The sequence below is a fragment of the Schistocerca americana genome, chromosome 8, assembly GCF_021461395.2.
Source record: "Schistocerca americana isolate TAMUIC-IGC-003095 chromosome 8, iqSchAmer2.1, whole genome shotgun sequence".
NCBI lineage: Eukaryota > Metazoa > Arthropoda > Insecta > Orthoptera > Acrididae > Schistocerca > Schistocerca americana.
The window spans coordinates 260,376,397-260,403,456 of NC_060126.1; the positions used below are offsets into that span (position 1 = coordinate 260,376,397).

Here is a 27,060-nt window from a genome sequence, read left to right on the forward strand (position 1 = left end):
TGATGTGACTTACCAAACGAAAGTGCTGGCAGGTCGATAGACATACAAACAAACACAAACATACACACAAAATTCAAGCTTTCGCAACCAATGATTGCTTCATCAGGAAAGAGGGAATGAGAGGGAAAGATGGAAGGAGAGGGAAAGACGAAAGGATGTGGGTTTTAAGGGAGAGGGTAAGTAGTCATTCCAATCCTGGGAGCGGAAAGACTTACCTTAGGGGGAAAAAAGGACAGGTATAGACTCGCGCACACACACATATATCCATCCGCACATACACAGACACAAGCAGACATTTGTAAAGGCAAAACTCTTTGTCTGCTTGTGTCTGTGTATGTGCGGATGGATATGTGTGTGTGTGTGTGTGTGTGTGTGTGTGTGTGTGTGTGTGTGTGTGTGTATACCTGTCCTTTTTTCCCCCTAAGGTAAGTCTTTCCGCTCCCGGGATTGGAATGACTCCTTACCCTCTCCCTTAAAACCCACATCCTTTCGTCTTTCACTCTCCTTCCCTCTTTCCTGATGAAGCAACCAGGTTGCGAAAGCTTGAATTTTGTGTGTATGTTTGTATTTGTTTGTATGTCTATCGACCTGCCAGCACTTTCGTTTGGTAAGTCACATCATCTTTGTTTTTAGATATATTTTTCCCACGTGGAATGTTTCCCTGGTGTTTCAAAAATGACCGGTATATTTGAAACGGCAATAAAAACTAAACGAGCAGCGATAGAAATACACTGTTTGTTGCAATATGCTTGGGACAACAGTACATTTTCAGGCAGACAAACTTTCGAAATTACAGTAGTTACAATTTTCAACAACAGATGGCGCTGCGGTCTGGGAAACTCTATAGTACGATATTTTCCACATATCCACCATGCGTAGCAATAATATGGCGTAGTCTCTGAATGAAATTACCCGAAACCTTTGACAACGTGTCTGGCGGAATGGCTTCACATGCAGATGAGATGTACTGCTTCAGCTGTTCAATTGTTTCTGGATTCTGGTGGTACACCTGGTCTTTCAAGTGTCCCCACAGAAAGAAGTCACAGGGGTTCATGTCTGGCGAATAGGGAGGCCAATCCACGCCTCCTCCTGTATGTTTCGGATAGCCCAAAGCAATCACACGATCATCGAAATATTCATTCAGGAAATTAAAGATGTCGGCCGTGCGATGTGGCCGGGCACCATCTTGCATAAACCACGAGGTGTTCGCAGTGTCGTCTAAGGCAGTTTGTACCGCCACAAATTCACAAAGAATGTCCAGATAGCGTGATGCAGTAATCGTTTCGGATCTGAAAAAGGGGCCAATGATTCCTTTGGAAGAAATGGCAGCCCAGACCAGTACTTTTTGAGGATGCAGGGACGATGGGACTGCAACATGGGGTTTTTCGGTTCCCCATATGTGCCAGTTCTGTTTATTGACGAAGCCGTCCAGGTAAAAATAAGCTTCGTCAGTAAACCAAATGCTGCCCACATGCATATCGCCGTCATCAATCCTGTGCACTATATCGTTAGCGAATGTCTCTCGTGCAGCAATGGTAGTGGCGCTGAGGGGTTGCTGCGTTTGAATTTTGTATGGATAGAGGTGTAAACTCTGGCGCATGAGACGATACGTGGACATTGGCGTCATTTGGACCGCAGCTGCAACACGGCGAACGGAAACCTGAGGCCGCTGTTGGATCACCTGCTGCACTAGCTGCGCGTTGCCCTCTGTGGTTGCCGTACGCGGTCGTCCTACCTTTCCAGCACGTTCATCCGTTACGTTCCCAGTGCGTTGAAATTTTTCAAACAGATCCTTTATTGTATCGCTTTTCGTTCCTTTGGTTACATTAAACCTCCGTTGAAAACTTCGTCTTGTTGCAACAACACTGTGTTCTAGGCGGTGGAATTCCAACACCAGAAAAATCCTCTGTTCTAAGGAATAAACCATGTTGTCTACAGCACACTTGCACGTTGTGAACAGCACACGCTTACAGCAGAAAGACGACGTACAGAATGGCGCACCCACAGACTGCGTTGTCTTCTATATCTTTCACATCACTTGCAGCGCCATCTGTTGTTGAAAATTGTAACTACTGTAATTTCGAAAGTTTGTCCGCCTGAAAATGTACTGTTGTCCCAAGCATATTGCAACAAACGGTGTAATTCTATCGCTGCTCGTTTAGTTTTTATTGCCGTTTCAAATATACCGGTCATTTTTGAAACACTCTGTATATACCCATGAATTGGCTTTCATTACATTGTCCCTTGTTTTGTCCATCATTATTTACTGATTTTTAATATGCAAAACATATGCTTTACTGTTGTTAAAACTTTGTGAATGCCATTTACAAGAAGAAACTTCAGTGCCCACATACATATGAAGAATACATATAGGAAGAAGAATTTTCTAAGTGAAAGAATTTATCTGGTGAATGATATACAATTTAGAAATTGGATATTTTTGATGTGTAGACGCACTGCAAAATGTTCCTAGATATCAAAGTAGTAATTTTTCTGGGAAGTATTTGCTACCACCAGTTGGGAAAGGATGTGTAAGTTTCGTGGAACTGTACCCTCCATCCTCACCTTAGTTTATATTACTGTACTCCAAAGACTTCTACGATAAAAAATAAAATGTAACGTCATTATTATTTCCTACTCAGTTTCTTCTACTTAACTATTGAGGCCTTCTTGCTAACAGTGATGAGCCAGTTATGTTCTTAACTAAAGTACACCAAATATTTGTATCTTTGGTTTGATGAGTAGCTATGTGTCTGAGTTTTCTGTAACAATCTGTGTTTAATATGATAATGTAAGAAGAGAATGAGTCTCTTTTATGCTTTTTGGGTTTCCCTTGATATTCTCCTTGTGCTCAGATTATTGGATGATCTGTGTAAAATGTCTTCCGTATTTCAGGTCACTTAAGTGGTCTTTATTAAGTCATCAGGGAAGTTATAGTGGATTTCCTTTTATGGGTAGACAACTCTGAAATTAATCTCAAGTAGCACTTTGTCAATTTTTCAATAATTTTTGTAAGTGTTGCCTCAAATCTCATTCCCTCCTCCTCTGTCAGCAGTCTTCTATAACACTTTCGCATATTTGGAGGCATAATTTAGAAAAGAAGTTCCTTACAAAGGATGTGTTGTGTTATGGAGGGAGGAACCTGAGCGATTACAAAAAAGGTTGCAGACATGTTTTCTGCTATCTGTGTACTTACTATTGTATACTTACTATGTATTGGTGTGCACTTAAAAACAAATGATTGGATATGTATCTTTTATATTTTTCTCTCTATTGGTTTTGGGATTCTCAGAATGTTCCTGATGCAGGAGTCATGTGCTGTTTGCCAATAGACCTTTTTTCTTCCAGTTGATATTCTTATGATTAATAAAGCTGGTAGTTACCAGTAGACTCCAAATGCAAAGAAAGTTGTACATATTAATCACTAGATAATGTAACTTTGAAATGCAGCCTATTATTAGAACTGTTACGCAGTTAACTGTCAGTGAATCTATACTGCGTGTCTTGCTACCTCATATAAGTGATGACTATTTTTGTGTCAGACATGATGCATGTGACTTCCTGCCTGTGGCTTAATGAGTGTTTTCACTGAAAAAAGCTAATACTTCCTTACATTTGTCATATAGCTTTCACAGTTATTTTTTATACTCTTAGAGGCTTTTTGTAAGTTCCAGAAATCGTATAGAAATTTGTACACTCTTTTTTTCATAAGCATTTATAACTGAAAGAGTTCCTAATGTGTGAGTAAGATATTATGTGAGCTGATCCTCAGGTGTAGGAAGTGTGTTTAATTTCATGTAAAGTGCTGTAATTTTTGTAAGTAAAATATTTTTGGCATTTCTTTATGTATATTTCAGACAGGCAGTGTCATAGTTAATGGTTGCAAAGTACATATATGTATACAGTCATGAATTCTTTTTATTTGGTTTGAAATTGAATGAATAATTGTGTTTAAACTTAAAGGAAAGATTAATCCTCCATGCTTTTGCATGTAGAGATGTGGCATTTTCGACCACTCCTGTAAACATTCCATGCCTACTTAATAATGTATTTCTTATTTATTAAGCATATAAAAAAAAACTTCTTTAAAAGTGAAGGACACAAAGAATATTTGTACTCATATATGTAAAAAGAAAGTAGATACGTAAGTGAATTTATGAGGTTGCTTGCATTTTTATTTGGTATTTATTTGTATAGTATACAGTATTGTTGTGTTGTACATAATTTTCCATTTAATTAATGTTTTAGGAACAATTTTCCATGTAAATATGTTAACTGAATTGAATTGTATTGTATGTGTGCAATTATGTAAACAAATGCTCTGTGTATTGCAATAAAGATTGGAACAAAAGAATTGTCTTTTTGCTATGAAGTCATCAGCTTTAGCACTGGTACATTGGGGGGGAGGGGGGTGTTAGTGTGTGTGTGTGTGTGTGTGTGTGTGTGTGTGTGTGTGTGTGGGCGGGCGCGCGTGCCTGCACACACATTTTTAACAAAATTTTGTTCATTATTTATGATATACGGATACTGTCTCGTTTGTCCTACAGCTATTGTTATTTAATATTATATCTGTTTTAGCTAAGAGACGATTAAGCATTAGATAGTTTAATCACTTTAACATTTTTTCGTCACTGTGTCTTTACTATTTTGTAGTCTGGAAACAGCAGAAACGGAAAATTAGTCTGTGTTTATGCATGGTGATATTTGCTTTAGTATGTGATAAGAACTTCACCTCAGATTTTTTAATTTAATTCAATTTTTTTATTGCATTGCATTTCTAGAACTTGCCATCCACTTTAATAACTTGTATGTTTCTAAGTGCTGCATGTACTCTGTAGGCAAGCATTTACTCATGTAATGCTTAAGAGTAAGAAAGTAATTCTCCATTTCTAACAAACAAAAGTAACAAAAGTATGCTCTGTCATCAGGGCTTGTCACTGAACAGATTTTTATTCAAAAGAAATGCACTCTCTCTGAAGTGGGACCTGTATCACATGGTAGACAATTATAACCAACTAAATTACGCAAACATCTAAGAATAGGGTGAAGTGTTATGTGTTCTTAGGAAATGTTAAGTGTTACATGCAGAGGAAGACAATATTACTAATGGAAACTGTGTGTGTCATTATTACCAAAGTTTACTGTGAAAAAAGTCAAAGGGATCATCCCTGTCTTTCCAGCAGGAGTGTTGCTGTACGAGACATATCACCCAGGGGAGTTAAATTTAGTAAGCACTTGGTGTGTGTCTGAAGCATTCAACAACATTCTGAACAATTACGGGTTTGCAAGGAGCCATATTATGTGATTGAGTAGGCCATTTGGTCATTTTGGCTAACAGGCTGCCACTTGGGCTTTACCAATAATGTTAGTAATAGCAGTGGATTTTCACCATACACTCAGGCTTCAGAATAGATTCTGGAAGTTTCAACACATTACCAAATGAAACAGTTGTCTCACTGGTCATAAAGTTAGTACCAACTACAGCAGTTGCATTTTTTCCCTCTGTGTGTGCCCACTTTTACGTTTTGTTGTGGTTTTGCGTTTTGGTGTCCTAACAGTCCTTCCCTACATACTCAGTCAGCTAAACTGGTACAGAAGTGAAAAAGCTTGTAACACAATGTTGACCATCTCAACTTCATAAGTTTCTCATAATTACAGGTATAAAGTAATCTTGGTACAGTATTGTTTCAGTGTAGTCACCAGAATATATTGAGTGCCATGTTTGGCCAAAAAAAAGTGAGGATTCAGAGCAAAATAAAACTGCTTCATTCTGACTAATGAGATCCCCAACATGCCAAACATAAAAAATGGTAATTACTTCAAAGTAGGGCCTGTGGAACATTTCAGTAAATTACACAAAAATGATTTTACATTCACTGTAAAATAGAATTACGTGTTTGTTGTGAAACTAAATGACACAAATCTCTGTTGTACCTTAAATAATTACCCTTACCTGTTAGTAAATACTAGTTACAAGTATTCTTTTCAAGAATATTGAAAGAGAGATACAAATTCAGAACACAGTCTAATATTTCTAAGTGCTTACACCTCACACAGCATTAACAAGTTTAGTGATTATTATTTTCTTTTACGATAGGTTTTTAACATTCCCAATAAATAATGGAAGGAATAAATGTAAATCCTTGCCATATAGTTAAGGAATTCAGTGATTGATAGTACATTAACACAATTGAAAATATTGCTAAGCGTGCAGACAATGTTGTTCTTCAGATCTAATGCCTATCAACCACTCAATGCCTCAACTATAGTTACCTTTCTTCTTTTCAGGAAGAATTTTTCCTTATCATAATATTTATGAGAAAAATTTCATTGAGGCTTACTGTATTGTTAAGTAACTGCTTTATAATTGAGACTGTCAGTTATATTGTTGTAGTCTGCAGGTCTTCATTTATCAACCAAATGTGATGACACAGTGGGAAGACACTGAACTCACATTTGGAAGGACAGCAGTTCAAATCCTCACCTCATCATTCTCAAGTAGGGTTTCAGTGTTTTTCCTAAACTGTTTAAGGCAAATGCCAGGATGGTTCATTTGAAAAGAACACAGCAAATTCCCTACCACACACTTCCCTAACCAAAAGTTGATGTCTTTGACTAATGACCTCACTTTCAGTGGTACTTTAAACCCTAATCTTCCTTCCTTTCTCTTGATTTGTGATGGGCTGATTGTGCAAGGAGGATTGTTATTTTCTGATGAATTGTGAAAATGTGGGTATTTTTTGTAAATGTAATACTGCACTTGCTCTTTACCATACCCACGGCATATACTTTTTAGTGGACCAAACATTTTTCTTCATCCTTACTCATCTTCAGATGTCATTCCTTTACATTGCAAATTTTGTCTGAAGAATAAGGACTATTTTCAGTATGAAGTGGATGTTGAAATAAAATGGACAATGTGTGATAAAGATTGGTTGTATTGTGATTATAAGACTGAAAATTGTATGGTAACAAACAAATACTTATGATCTGTGGGTCAGACCAGTAAAGGAAGAAAGACAGATGTGTCTTGAAAACCATACACACAAAAGTGAGATTATCAGACAAACTGACATCTGCAATGCATTTAGTCGTACTAAAAAAGAGTATCAGTTATGATTCCACATATATACACAGGATATGTTTTCTCAGCCAAAGCAAGGCCTTTACACAGCCCAAAAACTTGAACCCCATTTCCAAGGGATAACAACTTCAATACAAAAGTTTAATTTAGTGTTATACAATTGATCCTCAGTGCCTTTTCTTTTTGTCTTCCCTAGATTTTCATTTACTTTTTAGCTACCCTCTACATGTTTACATGAACAGGCGTGCTGCAGAATGCTGTAGATTGATTAATTGAACACTACTCATTTTGTTGTAATATACTTCAAAATTTTAATTGGGTTACAGTAGTGTCACGACTTGCCAAAACCTATAGTAAAACTTTGTCACTTCTTTACATATTTTATTGCTCGCTGCTAATGATATGTTTGCATTGTCTTACAAAAATACACTGCCTTATCTAACAAAGTGTAACCAATCAAGATGAACTCTCCAAATGTAAAAGATGCAAAAGTTTCTGTAACTCGCAGCTATTTTTGCAGAATAAAATAAAGAGACAAGACTTTTTTAAACGAATAGAAAAATCACTGATGCCCAGACATGGGAAACACAGAATAACAGGATTTGCTGTGGATGAACTGGAAAATGCCAACAGCAGATAAAGCTGAGAAGTTTGGTGCATCAAATAGGACAATTAGAAACTCAGGGAATAAGAAATTCAGTGTTCAGGAAGCAAAGGAGGTGAGAGGGGGGGGTCGGGGGTGGGGGCAGGGAAGGAAACAGAGGGTGGAAAAGACAAATACTATAACTGAAACTGCAGGCGTAAAAGAGAGGGAGGTGTGAAACATTGCAGTATCTTTATGTGAACAGTGTGGAACTGACAACGGAACCTCTTATAGCGGCCCTCTTGTATTTTCTTTATACTTATGAGGATTTGAAGGTCAGTGCCAGATTCCTAAAGCATAACAACACAACTCTAAAAAACAACTCAAATAAATTAACTTTGAAGATTATATGACTTATGACCACTGTTAAATATAAAATATGTAGTTTACTAACAAATTCTTAGTAGTTCAGTGCATTTCATGATAAGGTTGTAATACAGTAATACTGTTCACCAATTTGAAGCTCACTAGTAGTGTACATATTTTATCCTATATCTTTATAAAAACAGCATTTTTTCTTTCAGTTAGTGTCCATATGAAAATACATAACAATTTGTTACAGACATGTAAAATACCTTTTCAAGTAAAAAGAATTCAATGCGTCAGTAATACTGTTCAGTCTCTAGCAGTAAAAAAGTATTTGATTTCCTATTTGATGTTTCACATTTTTATACCAAACTTTAATTTATTGTGAATATTTACATTTTAATTTGAATAGTAATTAAAAATAAAAATGTTATTTATCTGAAAATTGTGATTCTGTACCCTTTAATTAATATTTCCATGCATCATGTGGAATTTAAGGAAGTTATGTATAGCACTAGTGAGAATCCGAACCAACAACTAAATGATTACAATCCTGTCATGTTGCACACCAAGCTACGAACATAATCTTTGGTATTTAACAGATGTTTTGTACTTAGCACCACTCAGAAATTTTCTAATCTTCAAAGGCAACTTATTTAAGAAATAATAATTTTTTGGGAACTGCTCCATACTGCTTTAGGAAATTGCCATTTGGGCACTGACCTTCAAATCCTGTAACTACGAAGAAAATCAGACAGGGCCAGACTGTGAGGTCCCCTTGTGAATAGATTTTCCCTGTTCAGAACACCTCCATCTTCTATGATACATTCCATTCCACAGTATCTCCCATTAGCAGTGCATCTGTGTAGAAAATTTCAGCTTTTGTAACAGCTTTTTTTTTTAACTGGTTGGATGTTTTGATTCTGTTACAGCCTGCATGTAATTAGACTTGTCACCATAGAAAGAGATTTATATGAAAGTGGACCTTTGTAATTGCATGTGAATGTCTTTCCCCCTCCACCTAGAGCGACTGCGCCCTTTCCTCTGATGCACAGTGTTTCCTACAGCGGCACCTCCACTGTGGCTACCACGGGTGCGCCCCTATCGGCAGTACACCAACGATAACCTGTGGGCGGCGCTGATGGATGTCAAAGGTGGAGGCAGTGTGTACCGGGCTTCGAAGGAGCACGGCATCCCACGCAAGACACTGCGTAACTGGATGAAGCGATGGAACATTCGGAGTGCATTCTCTACAACGGCGAAGCGAAGCTGTCGTTTGCAGGGAGCTTCTGGGACTGCGCCACTTAATGAATATGGGCAACCTTATATTAGGTCACAGGTTACTACTCCTGCCAGCATCGCCATCCCTGCTGGCTCTGGAATATCCATTGTACCAGCTGCTCCCCAAGTATTTGCTCAACCTGTTGCCTTGCACAGAACTGACATTAGTGGCCGCAAATGTTCTGGGCATGACTCTGGCATCACGATAGTGCCTGCAACTCCTTCTATTCTTGTTAGGAGGCAGTTTTAACATGGTTCCCCAAGTGTTATGGCTTCAAATTACAATATCAATGAAGTGAAATGTCAAGTGGAAGCAATAACTGCTTCAGAATTTCATGTGTCATAAGATCAGCAGAATTGAACTATTACTATTATTCATTAATAAAATGGACATTTAAACTTGAACCTAAGTAACCAGTTTTGATAGAGTTGATGCGCTTTTCGACTGGAAAGGGGAAACAAAATGTATTTTAATGAATGTAATAACATTCATTTTTTTACAGTATGCAGCTATTTAAGTTCTGTAATGTGTTTGAGTTGGAACTCCTGTTTTGTACCAGAACAATTATTTATTGTGGAAGTCCCACTATTGTTTGATTGCCACCTAAAGTTTTTGAGTCTCTTCATTCCTTCTATATCCTTAGTACAATACCTCTATTTTTGTGCGTTATTATTATATATTACATTCATATCCTGTTCATTCATAGTCTTCTCATTTAGTTTTCGCATACTTCTGATCAGCAGTACCTGGTAGTGCTCTTGAACATATTTATTTTGGCAGGTGATTCTTTAATCACCTACTGTTACACTTCTATTGTGAATTTTGTGCTAATATCAGTGTTTGGACTCCTTCCATATATATTTACTGTATTTATGAAATACCCTATTTTGGTCATCAGAACATATGTTATTGTACAGCAAGTAAAGCTGTTGGGCTTAGAGGCTTTTGATGATTCTCTTCTGGCACACAGAAATTATGCTTAAAAGAAAAAATGATGAAATGTCTGTGGCTTCAGTCTGTACTGATCTTTAAACAGAGACTTTTTTATGCCATTAAGCATATAGTTAATTTTGTCAGATGATTCAACGTTTGCTGCTAAGACTTCTCTGAAGATCAAATTAATATATATTGGAACTGATGTTTAGAAAAAACATATTATGATTTGCATTGTACCTCTACTACATTTTAGGACTCTTTATCTTCTGCATCATCTTTTATAATCTTGTGTATCTGAAATGTCGTTACATTAAAATTAACTGAAAGTCTTGAAATTGAATGTTGCTGTGTTTCTTTATTATGGGCTATCTGCCAGTCTTCATCATAATCGGTAACAATGACAGTTGATTTTTCACATGTCTACAACATTGAACCAGTCATCTGGTTGAACTAAAAGAAATTCCCCAAAAATTACAGGGGGTTGATAAGTTGCCTAAAAGTTTCCCATCGTCATATACAACCGAAATTGAACTGTGTATCCTGGAGACTCAGTGTCTTCACAGATTCTGGCATGTTAATGTGTTATAGATACTACTGAAGAAAGTGCTTGCGCGTCATTTTTCCAATTCTTGACCCATCGACTATAGTTTGCTGGGTCAACTTGGACGGAAGGAAAATAAAGTTCAGTTGTCAACAGGCAGCATATTATTTTGTGTCAAGCACTTTTAGCCATGGGACAGATTGTCCTTGGGATTCTACATCCACATCTACTCTGCAGACCAACATAAGATGCATGGCAGAGGGTACATCCCAGTGCACCAGCTATTAAGGTTTCTTCCTGTTCTATTCACATAAGAAGTGTGGGAAGAATGATTGTTTGTGTGCCTCTGTGCATGCAGTAATTATTCTAATCTCATCTTCATGATCTCTATGTGAGTGATACATTTTCAGGCTAATCTCTGATAGGTTTACTTGCACTTTTTTGTGGCAACAAAGATTTGTCGCTGTACTGTTTATGAGCAGCTTCAGATCGTCTCCATGTAGTCAGCATTAGTGCAAATAAGTATCATCACTCGGTCTGCTGTGCTTTCCACCAAGGCAAGTTTCATTTCAGACAGTTTAAGACTTGTTAGGCATGAATTTGAAAAACAGTTCAAATTTGTCTACATTAAATGGCACAATTTTCCGTACCATGTTGTCAGACATTGTTTTTCCAGGCAGTAATGTATGTTTTTTATTTCTGAATCATCCTTGCCACAAATTCCTTGGTGAACAATTCCAGCATCTCCCTTAAGCCTGTCGAGTTGACCTGAGGACACAGAAAAAATTTTTGTTTTCTTCTTCCTCGAAATTTCTGTAGCATTTACTTTAATTATTAGCCTACTTACAAGCATTGACACAGCTTTAGGTGATGTATTCTCTGAATTAAACCATTTTCGAGTTCAGAATATATACAAGCTTTGGCCTTTGGTACTTCTTCCTTTTCAGAAGCAATATGTTCAAAGTTCTTCAGTTTGCTAACAGTACCTTGTTTCAGTTTTACCTCTGTGTGATTTGCAAAGTCTTGACCACTTAATGTTTTCTTCTTATTTTGCACAGCTGTTGTGCATCGCTTAACGTTTCACAAATGATACTGTTGTTTTCTGACTGCACACTTTGTTACAACTGGATGTGTGATAAGAAATGTCAGACTGTTTTACCTGCAAGTGGAATGTGGTAGGCAGCTAGAAATCAGAGCTACATTTAGGAAGGAGGTTTCCCATGTCCAGTTCTTAACAACAAACAGCACATTCCCTTGTGTTACTGGATTATACCACCCTCACCAGCTAACAGGTTTTTGTAATTTACCTGTAGCTTCGTGAAAATGTGCCATTAATAAAGGGTCAGCACATCTTAGGCAGGAGATCGGCAGTTTAAATGCGAGATGCTCTATAATAGGCTCTTATATATGTTTTTGTGAGTCTGGAATCAAGAAATGTTTTACACAAGAAAGTGTGTTAGGCGGGAGCATCTGAATTAGGTTTCGTTGTATTATGCTAGTGTAAGTTAACAGTGTTCTCAGAGAACATCTAGTGTTCTGTCAATGTTTCAGTGTCTAACAAGATAGTTAAAACTGCATTGCAAAGAATCCAAAAGGCAGACCTGTAATAACAATGTATCATACAGCTCCAAAATACTGACTAATTAAATAGTTGTGCTTGAACATCACTGTGGATGATGTCTGCTATCACTGTGAATGATTACCTGAATAGCAAATGTGTTGGGTTTTGTTAGTAAAGTTTGATTTTGATTTCTCGTTCTTATTAAGAATATTTTATGTAACAAAAAAATTCTTTCCACTGATGAAAGAACATTTTCATTCGTGCAACTGCTACTAAATTAATCATTCTGTTTATGGTGACTGTAATTTTTATCAGTATTATATCACTCTAGTCCGTATATGTTAGATCTCTTGGTAACGATATTCAAAAGAACACTAAATCATATTTCATTATTAATAACTATTCTGACAGAGTTCCTCGATCTTATTTTATTTTGTATCAGGGAGGAGTGTGGTGGCAGTGACCACTTTGTCTGAGAGGTACAGAGTGAGTTTGAATTCTGGTCAACATTCTAGGTCACTAATTTCAATGTATATTCTGAATAAGATCATTTTCTCAAACTATTTAATAACTTCAGCACTGTAGTTCACATTTTGAGATTGGAGTTATTACAGAGCCAGAGAAGAAAGAAAAAACAGCACAAGTGTGACTTTGACTTATTCTCTGAGGGTTCTGTACAAACTTAAATACATACAATTTCATATGGCTCAGTGGCCTGGTGCTAGTCTTTATACTGGATGCAACGTGGGTGACTTGTGTGTCCGTAATCTACTCTAATTATCCAACCGGCGATAAGGAACCTACAACTTAATGTGGAACTCAGATCGTGTGTTGTTTCTGGTGACTTCTCACATTAGTAAGAGTTAAAGGCTAGGTTAAAACAAAGACTGAAAAATCCATGATCCAACTGAGATTTGATCCTGTGACCTCTCAGTTTCCACAGACACGCTTCACCGCTAGACAACCAGACTCAGCATGTATATACATAGGTTTGCGAGTATCAAAATATGTATGTTTTGATAGCATTGATTTAGAAGAGTAAATTATTTACACCACAAAGGGACTGTAGATCTTAGTACTTGACATAGCTTTTGACTTAGTAACTCTAACTGATCCTGAGAAAAAGGTGTCTTAACACTGGGACAAAGCAGATCTTATAAGGATCCTATTTTTACCGATTGAGGTACAGAACCCTACAAATTAATAAAACATTGATTGCTGGATGAACTGACTGACCAACCGACTGATAGGCTTTTTTGACTACTCAAAATTCGTGTATTTTGTACTTTTGTTGTTTAAATATATTGATGAATACAACCTTTTATTCTGTACATGCAGCTGAAGTAGGATATAACTGTTCAAAATGAGCCAACAATAGAAGTCTTTGTTGATGTGTCATTTAGGTAGTTGTTGTTACTACATTCCCAGTGCTGTTATTTTGTACAGTAGGACAGTTACAGTTTTTCTCTAACTAAAGAGTAAATTTTAATTTTCACAAATAAGTGATAATATCTTTGGAATTTGGCAATAGTCAAATTTTAAACTCTTATGTGATGAGTACATCTTATACAGGGTGTTACAAAAAGGTACGGCCAAACTTTCAGGAAACATTCCTCACACACAAAGAACGAAAATATGTTATGTGGACATGTGTCCGGAAACGCTTACTTTCCATGTTAGAGCTCATTTTATTACTTCTCTTCAAATCACATTAATCATGGAATGGAAACACACAGCAACAGAACCTACCAGCATGACTTCAAACACTTTGTTACAGGAAATGATCAAAATGTCCTCCGTTAGTGAGGATACATGCATCCCCCCTCCGTCGCATGGAATCCCTGATGCGCTGATGCAGCCCTGGAGAATGGCGTATTGTATCACAGCCGTCAACAATACGAGCACGAAGAGTCTCTACATTTGGTACCAGGGTTGCGTAGACAAGAGCTTTCAAATGCCCCCCATAAATGAAAGTCAAGAGGGTTGAGGTCAGGAGAGCATGGAAGCCATGGAATTGATCCGCCTCTACCAATCCATCAGCCACCGAATCTGTTGTTGAGAAGCGTACGAACACTTCGACTGAAATGTGCAGGAGCTCCATCGTGCATGAACCACATGTTGTGTCGTACTTGATAAGGCACATGTTCTAGCAGCACAGGTAGAGTATCCCGTATGAAATCATGATAACGTGCTCCATTGAGCGTAGGTGGAAGAACGTGAGGCCCAATCAAGACATCACCAACAATGCCTGCCCAAACGTTCACAGAAAATCTGTGTTGATGACGTGATTGCACAATTGCGTGCGGATTCTCGTCAGCCCACACATGTTGATTGACACATTGTTGGATGAACCATTCGCAGAAGTGTACCCGTGGAGGCCAATCAGCTGCTGATAGTGCCTGCACACGCTGTACACGGTACAGAAACAACTGGTTCTCCCATAGCACTCTCCATACAGTGACTTGGTCAACGTTACCTTGTACAGCAGCAACTTTTCTGATGCTGACATTAGGGTTATCGTCAACTGCACTAAGAATTGCCTCGTCCATTGCAGGTGTCCTCGTTGTTCTAGATCTTCACCAGTCGCGAGTCATAGGCTGGAATGTTCTGTGCTCCCTAAGACGCCGATCAATTTCTTCGAACGTCTTCCTGTTGGGACACCTTCATTCTGGAAATCTGTCTCAATACAAACGTACCGGGCCACGACTATTGCCCCGTGCTAATCCATACATCAAATGGGCATCTGCCAACACCGCATTTGTACACATTGCACTGACTGCAAAACCACGTTCGTGATGAACACTAACCTTTTGATGCTACGTACTGATGTGCTTGTTGCTAGTACTGTAGAGCAATCAGTTGCATGTCAACACAAGCACCGAAGTCAACATTACCTTCCTTCAATTGGGCCAACTGGCGGTGAATCAAGGAAGTACAGTACACACTGACGAAACTAAAATGAGCTCTAACATGGAAATTAAGCATTTCCAGACACATGTCCACATAACATCTTTTCTTTATTTGTGTGTGAGGAATGTTTCCTGAAAATTTGGCTGTACCTTTTTGTTACACCCTGTAGAAAAACTGGCAAAAATATGATTTCGAGTGAATCTAACGTGCAGCATTAGATTGCATTAGGGAATGCTATGAACTGCCATTTTATCAAGCAAATCCTGCAGACAGCCACAAAATACGAATAAGCGCAACTTAAGTCTATGGTTCTTTCTTTTGTACAAGATAAGTGGAGAGATGGGATACACAAAATCCAGTTACAGACTTCAGAATACCTTAAACACAACACAGGCAGAATTCCGTGGGAATGTTGGTTGGTACAACCTCTCTGAGAAAGGAGCTGCTAGAAGAATATACCAAGAGACTCTTAAATTTCCAGAGACTGATAATCAAAATGCAGCCCCACCACCACCACCACCACCACCACCACCACCACCACTTATACTCTCTACACAAGATCTGCAACACCAATGAGATATCTGTCTGTTGTGACATGCCAAGAAACAGACTAGATGACAACAGAATTAGTGACGAAAGGCTAACTACTGTTTGCAATTGCAGACATGCTGTTTTGTTCAGTCAGAGTGCTATGCTAGTTTTGGATGTCCATCACCTGACACAGAAGTAAAGATTAAAGTAGTTGCATGATGACAGATCTAGTCAAACCCTAAAGTTTGACTTATGTTTTTTGTCATCACAAACAAGCCATTAAAAGTCTGATTAGCTTTTAGAAGGGGAACATGCACTCGCTCAACACCTTGATGGAACTGTCCTCTTATGTCCCTTGCCAGCTTCATTATTTGTTGTTGTTTCTGCAGTTCCTTTTATTGATAGCACTTCATAATACAGACAGTTTGGGCCTGCCTCTTGTTTGTCACCAGAAATTTTCCTTTTTATGGAGCTGTTATGTCGAATTGTGTGTTTATTAATTTGATTTTTCTTCTCAGTATCATGTTAACGGTGTACTTTGTTCTCCAATTTTTTTATTGTTTGTTAATTGGAGTTTTCTTTCAGTCAAGGATGTTGTCACGGCTCTTTTCTATCCATATATCTATTGTTTCTAATCGTTTCCTGTTTCCCCAGAGTCCACACTTCAAAACCATAGCTTAAAATAACCAAAAAGCTCTTGATGAATTTCTTTATTGTATCTATTTGTAATGCGGTTGTTCGTTAGTAAATTGCTCTTATTTCTGTAAGTTTGTTGGTCATTGCAGTTCGTTACTGTATTTTCTGTTTTAGTGTTGGTCTTGCGTTTTTCAATTGTGGTTTCCCAAGAAATCAGCTAAAATTTTTAACTTGTAGTTCATGTCCTTTCCAGTATCTGTAATAATCCTACATCAGCAGCAAACTGAATGTAATGTATTTGTTTGTCATTAATTTTTATCCTTTTGGTGGAACTTTTCATTGTTTGTATAGCACTTTCTACAAATAATTACTGTGAGAGGGAATAGCCTTGTAGAACACCTGTTCTTATTCTAGCCGCTTTCTTAACATGATTGATTTTTATTTCTGTACTCTGATTACTGTTTTGTTATCAACCTGTTTTAATTTTGTTCAGTTATTCAAACAGTATTGTCCAGTCCAGTCTACCAGAAACCTCCGCTAGGTTAATTAATGTGATATTTTCCTGCTATCCCACTTTTCATATCACGTACTGAGTAAGGTGGCAAAGTCACTGTTAATCCACTGGACTCACATTTGATAGGAGTGGGGGTCATATCACATGTGGCCACCTTGACTTGAGTTTCCCATGGTTTTCCCATTGCTAAAGTGGTTTCATTGTTAAGGCCGTGGCCAACGTCCTTTCTGTATCCTCGCCTAACACTGTTCAACTTTGTGTATTCCGGCCGGAGTGGCCGAGCGGTTCTAGGCTCTACAGTCTGGAACCGCGCGACCGCTACGGTCGCAGGTTCGAATCCTGCCTCGGGCATGGATGTGTGTGATGTCCTTAGGTTAGTTAGGTTTAAGTAGTTTTAAGTTCTAGGGGACTGATGACCTCAGAAGTTAGGTCCCATAGTGCTCAGAGCCATTTGAACTTTGTGTATGTTTTATGCATGTGTACATTATTACTGTAATGTGTCTCAAATGTCCAATACTGTCGTACTGAATGGTCTAAGGACAAACGCATTAATAAATAAAATAAAACAAATTTCCTTAACAATAATGAATAGAATTTTTGAAGCATGAAACTAAGGTCCTATAATTTGAAGAGTGTTTGGCATTTCCTTTCTTATATATGGAAATTATTGTACTTTGTATTCCTTTGGTAGTGTTCCATACTCGTAGCAGAAACACAAAATTGTACAATAGTTTTTTCACCTCGTCTCCAGTAATCTTATTTATTTATTAATGATTTATTAAATCAGCACAGATGTTGTCTATTCCATTGACTTCGTTGTTGTTAAAGTTGTTTTAAACATTGTTGAATCCTAACCAGGTAATTTGTGGTGCTATGAATTCATTTTATACTTCTGTCATTGTGCTTATGTAATTTAAATCATCTCTGACATCTTCATAATCATATAGTTCTTCAGTTTAATCTTTCTGCCTGTCTTCTACTTCTTCAGGTTCAAGTGAAATGCTATCTTTTTTCATCCTTGGCTATGTTGCTAGAAGTTCTGCATTCAAACTGTAGTGATCTAATTTTTGAGTGCATCTTGTCTGCTTCCTTTTTTTAGGTCTTCTTTTATCTCCCTACTTATTTAGGTCGTCTTTTATCTCCCTACTTATTTGTCTCATTCGTCTACCTTTTTCTGTGTGGCTGGTAGTAGTTATTTGCTCATTGATTTTTCTGTATCAGTCTACTTTTTCTCAACTTTTTCCATTCTTTTATGAAATCGACTATTTCTTGCTTCAACTGTAGTGTCATTGCCTTCAATTTATTCTTCTGTAGTTCATATTGTGTCCTTTCAGTGACACATCATGTTTCCTCCCAGCTTAACAGTTTCCTTATTTATCTTGTCTGTCTCCAGTCTAGATTGTTCAGGTGTGCTAATTCTTTAGCCCTTCTGTACATCGCTTACTCCAGTTGCACTTCATTGCTTATTAAGTTCAGTATTGTAGTTGATTATAACTATTACATTATCACTATCAATGTCAGTACCTGGTAGGCAAGACTAGATTTTATTTGGTGTTTGCCTCTTGGACTGCCTGGAATATAATCTGTTTCATATCCAGCACTCTCTCCATGTATACCTCTTCTGTTACGAACTTTGAACTATGTGTTTGTAATGCTCACAAATTCTAATCTTTGGTCCCCACTGTTCGTGTTTTCCAATCCAAATTTGCCTACCCATTTTGCATCGTGGTGGGTACCCACACAAGCATTCATAACAATATCGTTGTTAATTGCTGTTTCTAGCAGTTCTGTTTGATTGTACATAACTTCAATTTCTTCATCCAGCAAGATTAAACTGTCAGTTAACCTCATGTGTGAGTGGAGCCACTCTTCATGGCACACACTATCAAATTTTATCATCAAAGGGTTCAAGAAGCACTGAACGTGTAGTGCTGTGAATGATAGCCAAGGAGAACATATTTTGGAACAGTGATGGGAATACTGTTAGTGATAAAATAAATTCAGATAGAGAAATTAACAGTGACAACTAAGATACAAATGCTAGTGTTTAACTTATCTAAATTAATATCTTATAAATGTGACAAAAAAATCTGCAGTTTCTCCCCCCCCCCCCCCCCCCTCCTAAAAATTGTGTGGCTTGTATTTGGGCCAATATAATAAATTTTAGAGGATGTGCTTTCCTCTTTCACTGGTGTCTGCTGTGATGTCAAACCATACTGGAACTGTGGAACTGTTTGCTGAGTCAGGACTTGGACCAAAAACCTGGCCTTTTGTGGACAACACTTTATTGAATGAGTTCAGACCAGTACCATCAGTAAGTGTATTGCCCATGAAATACAAGGTTCCATGTTAATAAATCCAGGTCCAATACACAGTTTTAATCTGCCAGGGAGTGTATGTCTGAGATACAATTAAATTTTGTTTATTATAACCTTTACAGAACAAATCATCAGTGTGATTTACTAGAGGTATTTCCTTTTGTTGACACTCATGGCTGATAATTTTTACTGACCAGCCTCACCAATTAGCTTTTGTGTCACGGTATTACCTCTTCGAAGCCAATCTCAGGAGCACATGGAAGAGTATACAGTTTTTACCAGTAGTCAGGAGAGACATCATCCCATGAAATATACAGAATCATAATAAGAGATGACTAATAAAAATATAGGCATTCTGTAAGAGATATCTATAACAAAGCTGTGTTGTTTTAACAGTGTGCCAGTAATAGCAAGCTGCCAGCAGGACTGTAATGTCATTCCCACGATGTCCTTTGGCTTATTGCTATAGATGATACAACACAACATTTGGTTGAGGAATATTATGCAGACAGATATGATGGTGAGGGAGGCAAGCAGAATTGTTGCATATTTGCTTGTGCAGTCCTTATATTGCAAGTGAACTGCTATTAAATTCAACCTTATAACTGTGTGTTTGATTTCACAAGAACCTTTATTCTGCCTCAGTTCCTCTTTGTGGAACTCGGTCAAGTACTTATCAGGTTTGTTGTGACATGCTACAGGATAACTTTGTATGTAACTTTAAATATATTTTGACATTTGTCTTCAGATCGTTATTTACATGCAGAATTGGCTGACTCACTTGCTTTGCGCAGGATCAGTTGTTTAACGCACAAGTTTCCAGGTTCTTAGTTTGCAGCATTCCCAGACTAGAATCCAGTAACTTTTCTGGATGACTGATAAGCAGTTTTTCGCGATATCACTTGAGATAAGTAGTTTTTCACGATATCATTTGCATATTTTTTGTTGTTATTTTTTATAAATTGTAGAAATGACATCATTTAACACATTAACCTGCTGCTCAGTTTTTTCTTTATTGTGCAACCAGTTTAGGTATCCATGAAGTGTGTTCAGTAGTTGCTGGATAATGGCCTTTGACTGAAACCAGCCACACAGAAAAGAATAAATTGAACACCAACTTAAGTTGTTACATGATGCTATTTCTACAATGTATGATATTAGTTGACAATAACATCAAAATTTTGTCAGTCACTTGTATCTGATCTTTCATACTGATGCACTGTTCCTGTAAGTGCACTCTGTATTATGATCTCATTGCTTAAACAAATACTTGCACTAGTGCAACAAAATTCAAGAGATTGTTTTGCTGTAACATTCCATTACTAGATGTCACTGAAATGTGTTTATTTGCACCCATAGTGTACACTTTGAGGTACTGGGTACGACACTTTTTTTTTAAATTGTGAAAAATTATTTAGGTTTGTTTTTGTGGACTATCACAAGCGACAGTTGTCTGTCTCGAGGTGTAACTGTTCACAACATTTGAAACTCATTAATGTCTTTGCCACTTGGGTGATTTCATCTCAAATCACACAGTGAATGTCAGTTAATAATCATGATGATCATGAATTTCACTGGAAAAAAAATATTGGTGGACTTAGATATATACTTGTGTGTGTGTGTGTGTGTGTGTGTGTGTGTGTGTGGGTGCGCGCGTGTATTTTGAGAAATAGAATATTTTCAGTTTCTCTCGGTTTTTTTTTTTTTTTTTTTTGTTAGTAGTCCAGGACTGTGAAAAATGTATATTTTGTAAATAACTCTTCGTGCTGTGGAAAACTAAAACAATATAACTAATAAACAAAAACTACTAGAGACATGGCAGGCTTTTGACTTTAACATTCCGTCTTAGTATGTTGAAAATTAGGTCTCTCTCTCTCTCTCTCTCTCTCACTCTCACACACACACACACACACACACACACAAACTCCCCCTCCCAATAGGACTAATATAAAAATCACATTTTGCACCAAGTAATATTGCCCACTCTGACAGTACCTTCCATAAGTATAATTTCCAAATAATATCTCATGGAATTTTTAGGATATTCAGGATGGGGGTTGTAGCGAAAGTAATCTAAGAAGAAGAATGAATGATTTTTAGATTCTCTCATTTTTATGAAGAAATCTGTGGGTAGTTTATGAAGTTAAGGCATTAATGATAATTAATTTTCCACATAATCATTTTTCAAAATAGTTAACATCCTATGAATATTCATATCTGCAAAACACAGTTTTGAAGTTTGCAGAAACCTAAAAATTTTCTTATTTTGCTTTTACGAATTTATGGTGAAAAGAAAGCTCAGAAGTGTGTATGTGTTAATCATGTCTGATAATACTGTGAACAAAGTTTAAATAATTTCAGATATTTCTCACTTTTAGTTTTTGTAATTACAATGTCTTTAATTCTCCCTTTTGTTAAGACATTTTCACAAATACCCACATTTCGATAGGGCTGTAATGTTTTAACAAGTCAACAGGAAATGAAAATATTTTATTTTTTGATAGATGTCATGCAGAACTTCACACACATTTTTCTTTCAGCAAGCTTTGAAACACTGGTATGAGACTTTCGCTCTTGACCTGTATGATCTAAGATGAGATTAGCCTCCTTCACCTTTTTTGTGGTAATTCTATGATTGGTATAGTGACAAATTTGGTTGTATGAAGACTAAACTGCTATTCAAGTAGAGAGTATCTAGTGGTTTGTTGAAGCTTAGACCTGGTCCTTGAGGCATGCTGACACAGCAAAATTTGTAGTATAGTGCCTGTGAGGAGCAGAAATCCCAGTTTTCAGGTACTGTTCTGTCACAGGCTTACCTTATGACAAATGCTCTCTCCAGCATGTGTGAGAATGCGGCGACTGCCATAGCCTAATTTCCCAGAAACTTTGCTCAGTGGAAGAGGGGTGAAAATAAGCGAACATGTGTCTCGGCTTATCCGAAAGTACTTTTTTGAGAAAAACACAAAGTTTTCATGGTACTTTGTGCGTGTTTTAGTGAGTAAGTTGTTCAATGGAAGTGGTGGCACAACAGCTAGCATCATTACTTCACACTTCTGCACCCTTTGTTTGAAACTCGATTATTATTATTATTATTATTATTATTATTATTAAAATTTTTGCTATTCATTTATCTACCCATATCCATTGAAGATTACTACACGAATGTTTTACAGTGTATACTGAAATAATGTTGTTCTTACTCACCTACGAATTACATAACAAATGTTTTTGGAAAAGTGATCCATTCACTGGGTCTGCCATGAAATTATTACCAACACATGCAATCTTCAGTAGGGTTAATGTTTCTTTACCAGTGAGATTCATATGAAGAAATGTTGCTGTGGCAACCCTGCCCTCACGCGATACTCATATTGTTTGGAATTTCCATGTTTCAAATATTTCTACAATCAGTGTCATCCAACGAAAGGCACCAAATCTTCATGAAGGATAAACATAAGAATAAAATATAAGAATTAAATTTTAGATCAAGAAGGCACATGATTTGGTCGATCAACAGTCCGTCTTTAGCATCTTAGAAGAATAAGGACTTGATCGAAAGACATTAAGACTCATCAAGCAAACACTCATGGGCACAAAGTCAAAAGTGAAATTCATGGGAAAATTGTTCGAGCCCTTTGAGATAAGGACCGGTGTGCAACAAGGTGAAGGATTGTCACCACTGCTCTTCAACCTTGTTCTGGATAAAGTCATCAGAGAATGGGAGAAAGAATTGAAAACCCAGGACCACTGGAAACCCATTCAACTTGGGCAAAAGAATGATGACATCAAGGTCAGTTGTTTAGCTTTCGCAGACAACCTAGCGATACTAGCAGCCTGTGAAAATACAACGATCAAACAGTCCTCAAGGAATGCACTGGGGAAAATTGGACTACAAATTTCATTCGAGAAGACAAAGTTCATTTGCACTAAATTCGACATTCAGGAACTGAACACACAATATGGGCAGATCAAACAAGTTCCGCACTTCAAATATCTCAGTGAGATCATAGAACTAACAGAGTTGGAAAAGGAAGCACAGAACGTTCAGTTACAGAAGCTCAAACGAGAATATGGGAGGACATGTGAAATCTACAACAAGAAATGTATGTCCAGTCATACAAAGATCAAACAGTATAATACAGTGATTAACCCTGAAGTGCTGCATGTAAGCGAAACCTTAGTACTTAATACAAAAGGTGATCTGGAGAACATCTTGAAGGAGGAAAGAAAGACCACGAGGAAAATGCTGGTACCAGATAAAACAGAAGAGGGGTATAGACTCAAATCACGCAAAGCAACAAAAGAACTATCCAACCTTGCCGCAGATATCAGGAAACGAAGGCTGAAATTCTATTCACACATTCATAGACTCCCATCTTCAAGGCTAACTTACAAGATTTTGACATACACTGCAAAACTGAAGAACATTCCATGGACAGAAGAAGTCAAATATGACTTGGAAAAGTCACAGATAGGAACATCAGACATACTAGACAGGAAACTTTACTGTCATAAGATAAATAGATGGGTAGTAAAGCCAGAGAATGAAGTCCATAAAAGATCAGGGACCAAGTGGTCAGAAGAAAGGAAGAAAGCACATAGCAAAAGAATGAAAGCTATATGGGCTTATTAGAAAGGTGAATCATAAAGTTAATGCATGATCAGACAGGGTCCATATGCACAATAATAATAATAATAATAATAATAATAATTAAGAACCAATGTAAGAATATGCGAATATATAAAAATTGTAACCCCTAAAAATACCATGACGCACAGTCTACACTCTATGTATGACACTTATTGTGAAAACCAGTTATAATGCCCTTGTATCCCCTAACTCAATAAGAAACAATTTCTTGTAGTAACCTTCTATGGACATGGATAGATAAATGGAAAAATAAAATAAAATAAATATAAACAATAATCGGGATTTGAACAAAAGACACAAAAAATGAGAGGCCATGTCACCAATTGGGCTGAGCTTATTGTTCTAAAAGGCTTCTAAATTATGTTGAAAACTTTGATGATCGTTTTTTCAGAAAGGATTGAATATCTACAGATAAACCAAGACATGTATTCACTTATTTTGACTCCTCTTCCACTGAGCAAAGTTACTGGGAAATTGGTTGTGACACTTGCTCATAAGACCATCATCAGTCTGTTGTCACATATGTCTTCTTTTCTACAAACTGATTTTTCCCAAGACATGCATGCAGAAAAAAGTAAAGGGATAAGTAGTAGCTGCATTGTGCAGTGATATCGTATCAAAACTGTGAAACTCTGCCATAATATTAGAATATGGCATATCTTTCTAAAGGAAACATGAGGTGAAAAAAATTTATTTTTCTGCATTAAATGTAGAATTACAGAAAGCTGATAAAAAAAATTGCTTCACACTCTCACGAAAGAAGAAGCCAAAGTGAACTTAAATGTAATTTCAACACCACTGCAGTTTAGAAAGTTGAGTGTACTTGAGAAATGTCATGTAGATCAATAATAATGCTTATACAGTTCTGTTTATTGAAGTAGATACTCATATTCCTTCTCCTGTGAGACTGTTTGCAACCCACCCTTATCAGAGAGTATTTTCATCTTCATTTTGAATTGGAATAAATTGAAGCGCAACCATGCCTACACAGTGTCTCAAAATGATTGTGTGTTTCCTGGAGTTTAATGAGGTGTTTGTGCCCGACAAGAAGAAATTAATCAGTCAGTGTCATCTTTCTAGTTTCAAAGAAAACTACAGTATTGTGTCAACAGAGTCATGCATCCTTTGTAGCATCTTTTTTTCTCCTGGCTGGCATTCAGCCATTTAAAACATTTAGCTCTCTTTTTAGTTTGAAATTAAAAGTTTAACTACTCTGTACCTCAGGCTGATATACTTTGCCAGTAATCAAATGACCGTATTGTACACCAAGTGCATATTTTGACATTTCTGTCCATCATGTCAATCTGTTAAAAGCAAAACTGTCCACAGCAAGAGGTGCTTTACTAGGAATGGTCCTACTGGAGATGACATGCCCTTGCCTTCCCCCAACCAAGTTGTTCACTTGTTAGGAATGTTAATCTGTCATTGTCATGACAGTAAATCATTGTTGATGTTACTTGTCTGTTGCATTCAAACACTGTGTTAAAAAAGGTTTTTTTTTTTTCCAAGTGAGGCATTAATTTGAATTTTCAGAAACACTGTCTGCTATTGGTTCTGTTTTTCTGATTGAATGTAAAGAATGTTGTGCGTTCAAGAGTATCCACCTCTGCCACTGTGTGTGTGTGTGTGTGTGTGTGTGTGTGTGTGTGTGTGTGTGTGTGTGTGTGTGCGCGCGCGTGTGTGTGCGTGCGCGCGTGTGTGTGCGTGCGTGCGCGCGCTTGTTTAAGATCTGTGAAGCACAAATGGAAACTTTGTAAATATTATCCATAACTTTTAACACAAACTATTGTATTTGATATCTTGTATCAAGTTTTTTGGAACCATATAAACTTGAAGTTATTTATATTTAGTTCTTTTAGATTTTCTACTGACTGAATAATATTAAAAACAATAAAGTGACAAATTCAAACATCTTCCTTAGTCGTGTATATTTATTTTGTCATCATTTAGAAGTAATTGGTGAGCTCAGTTTGTTTTGCAACTGTGATTACAAGGATCTTTCCTAATCTCTGTAGCACCAACATGATCACTATAAGTAGATAAATAATTTTAAGTGTTGTTTTCTTGTGCTTTCTACTAGTTGTATGCATGCTTTGTTAAAGCTGCTTGTAGCATTTGTAAGCTTCACCGATCCTAAAGATTTATGCATGCATGAATTCTTCTGAACTTGGGATTTTAAAGTTCAAGTTTGCATCAGCTAGACAACCACCCATACCAACATTTTAATTTATTTTATGGAGAAACATTACATGTTGGATCACAAATCAATCATATTAAATGAAGCTAAGGCATTCCAATCTTTGTATTTTTAATAAACATCCTAGATTATAGAGATAGTCCATGCAACTTCTCTTCTGCGTCTTCCCACCCTTACTTTCTTAATCTTCAAATTACATTATCTGGTTAAAATGCTGACATAATGCCGACTTGGAAGCCAGTGTCCTCAGCATGTTTATAAAGAAACCTAGCTACAAACAGTAGCTGCACACTGTGCAGATACTAATATTTATATGAAATTGGTGTAAAGGGGAAGTATTTGAAGTTGTCTTGAAAAGAGTTTGTTATGAGGTGAAGCCATAAAGTTTTAGCTACCAGCTGGAAAAATTTGTGTTACTTAATTAATTTTGTGACTTTTTGCTGTTACATTTCTGCACAGTCTTAGTATAAAAAGAAATCCTCACACCACACAACCAAAGAACACAAGTAGATGAGCCAAAATGAAATAGCACAGTCCACTGATAAAGTAGGATGTCAAGTGGTAATCTGTTTTTGGCAGCAGAAGAAATTTTGTAGCTGTGCCAGACCAATTGAAACTACTAAATAAGCCATGACAACTACAATATTTCTGCTTGTGCTTAAAAGGAATTACTGCACACAATACTCCAGTTTACCATTTGTTATTGCTCCATGGTGGCATGCTGCAGTACTGTGGCATGGGGATTTCGATGTGTACCGAGACTGTGGTCATTAAACTGCAATTAAACAAACAAACTAAAAATTACATAAATTATTTTGTGTGTGTGTGTGTGTGTGTGTTTAGAGAAATTGACTATATGTTTGCATGGTTTCTCTTCTTTTTCGCTTTTATGTATTTTTCATGCTCATGTTGAAATGAGGTGCTATTTTTAGTTGGAATTCAGAAACTGT

General features: G+C 37.0%; 1 protein-coding gene across 2 annotated transcripts in view; it reads left to right on the forward strand.

Annotated features, from left to right (window-relative positions):
• LOC124544714 (protein bric-a-brac 1-like) overlaps nucleotides 1-27,060 on the forward strand; it is a 183,770-nt gene that overhangs the window by 145,389 nt on the left and 11,321 nt on the right. Inside the window, exon 6 of one of the 2 annotated variants that reach the window (XM_047123360.1) lies at nucleotides 9,101-9,764. The exons of the other annotated variant lie outside the window; for it this stretch is intronic. Coding sequence (XP_046979316.1) covers nucleotides 9,101-9,564 — 464 coding nt within the window. The 3' untranslated portion in view covers nucleotides 9,565-9,764. Of the gene's footprint in view, nucleotides 1-9,100; nucleotides 9,765-27,060 lie in introns of those variants that run through there. 2 annotated transcript variants of the gene reach the window in all.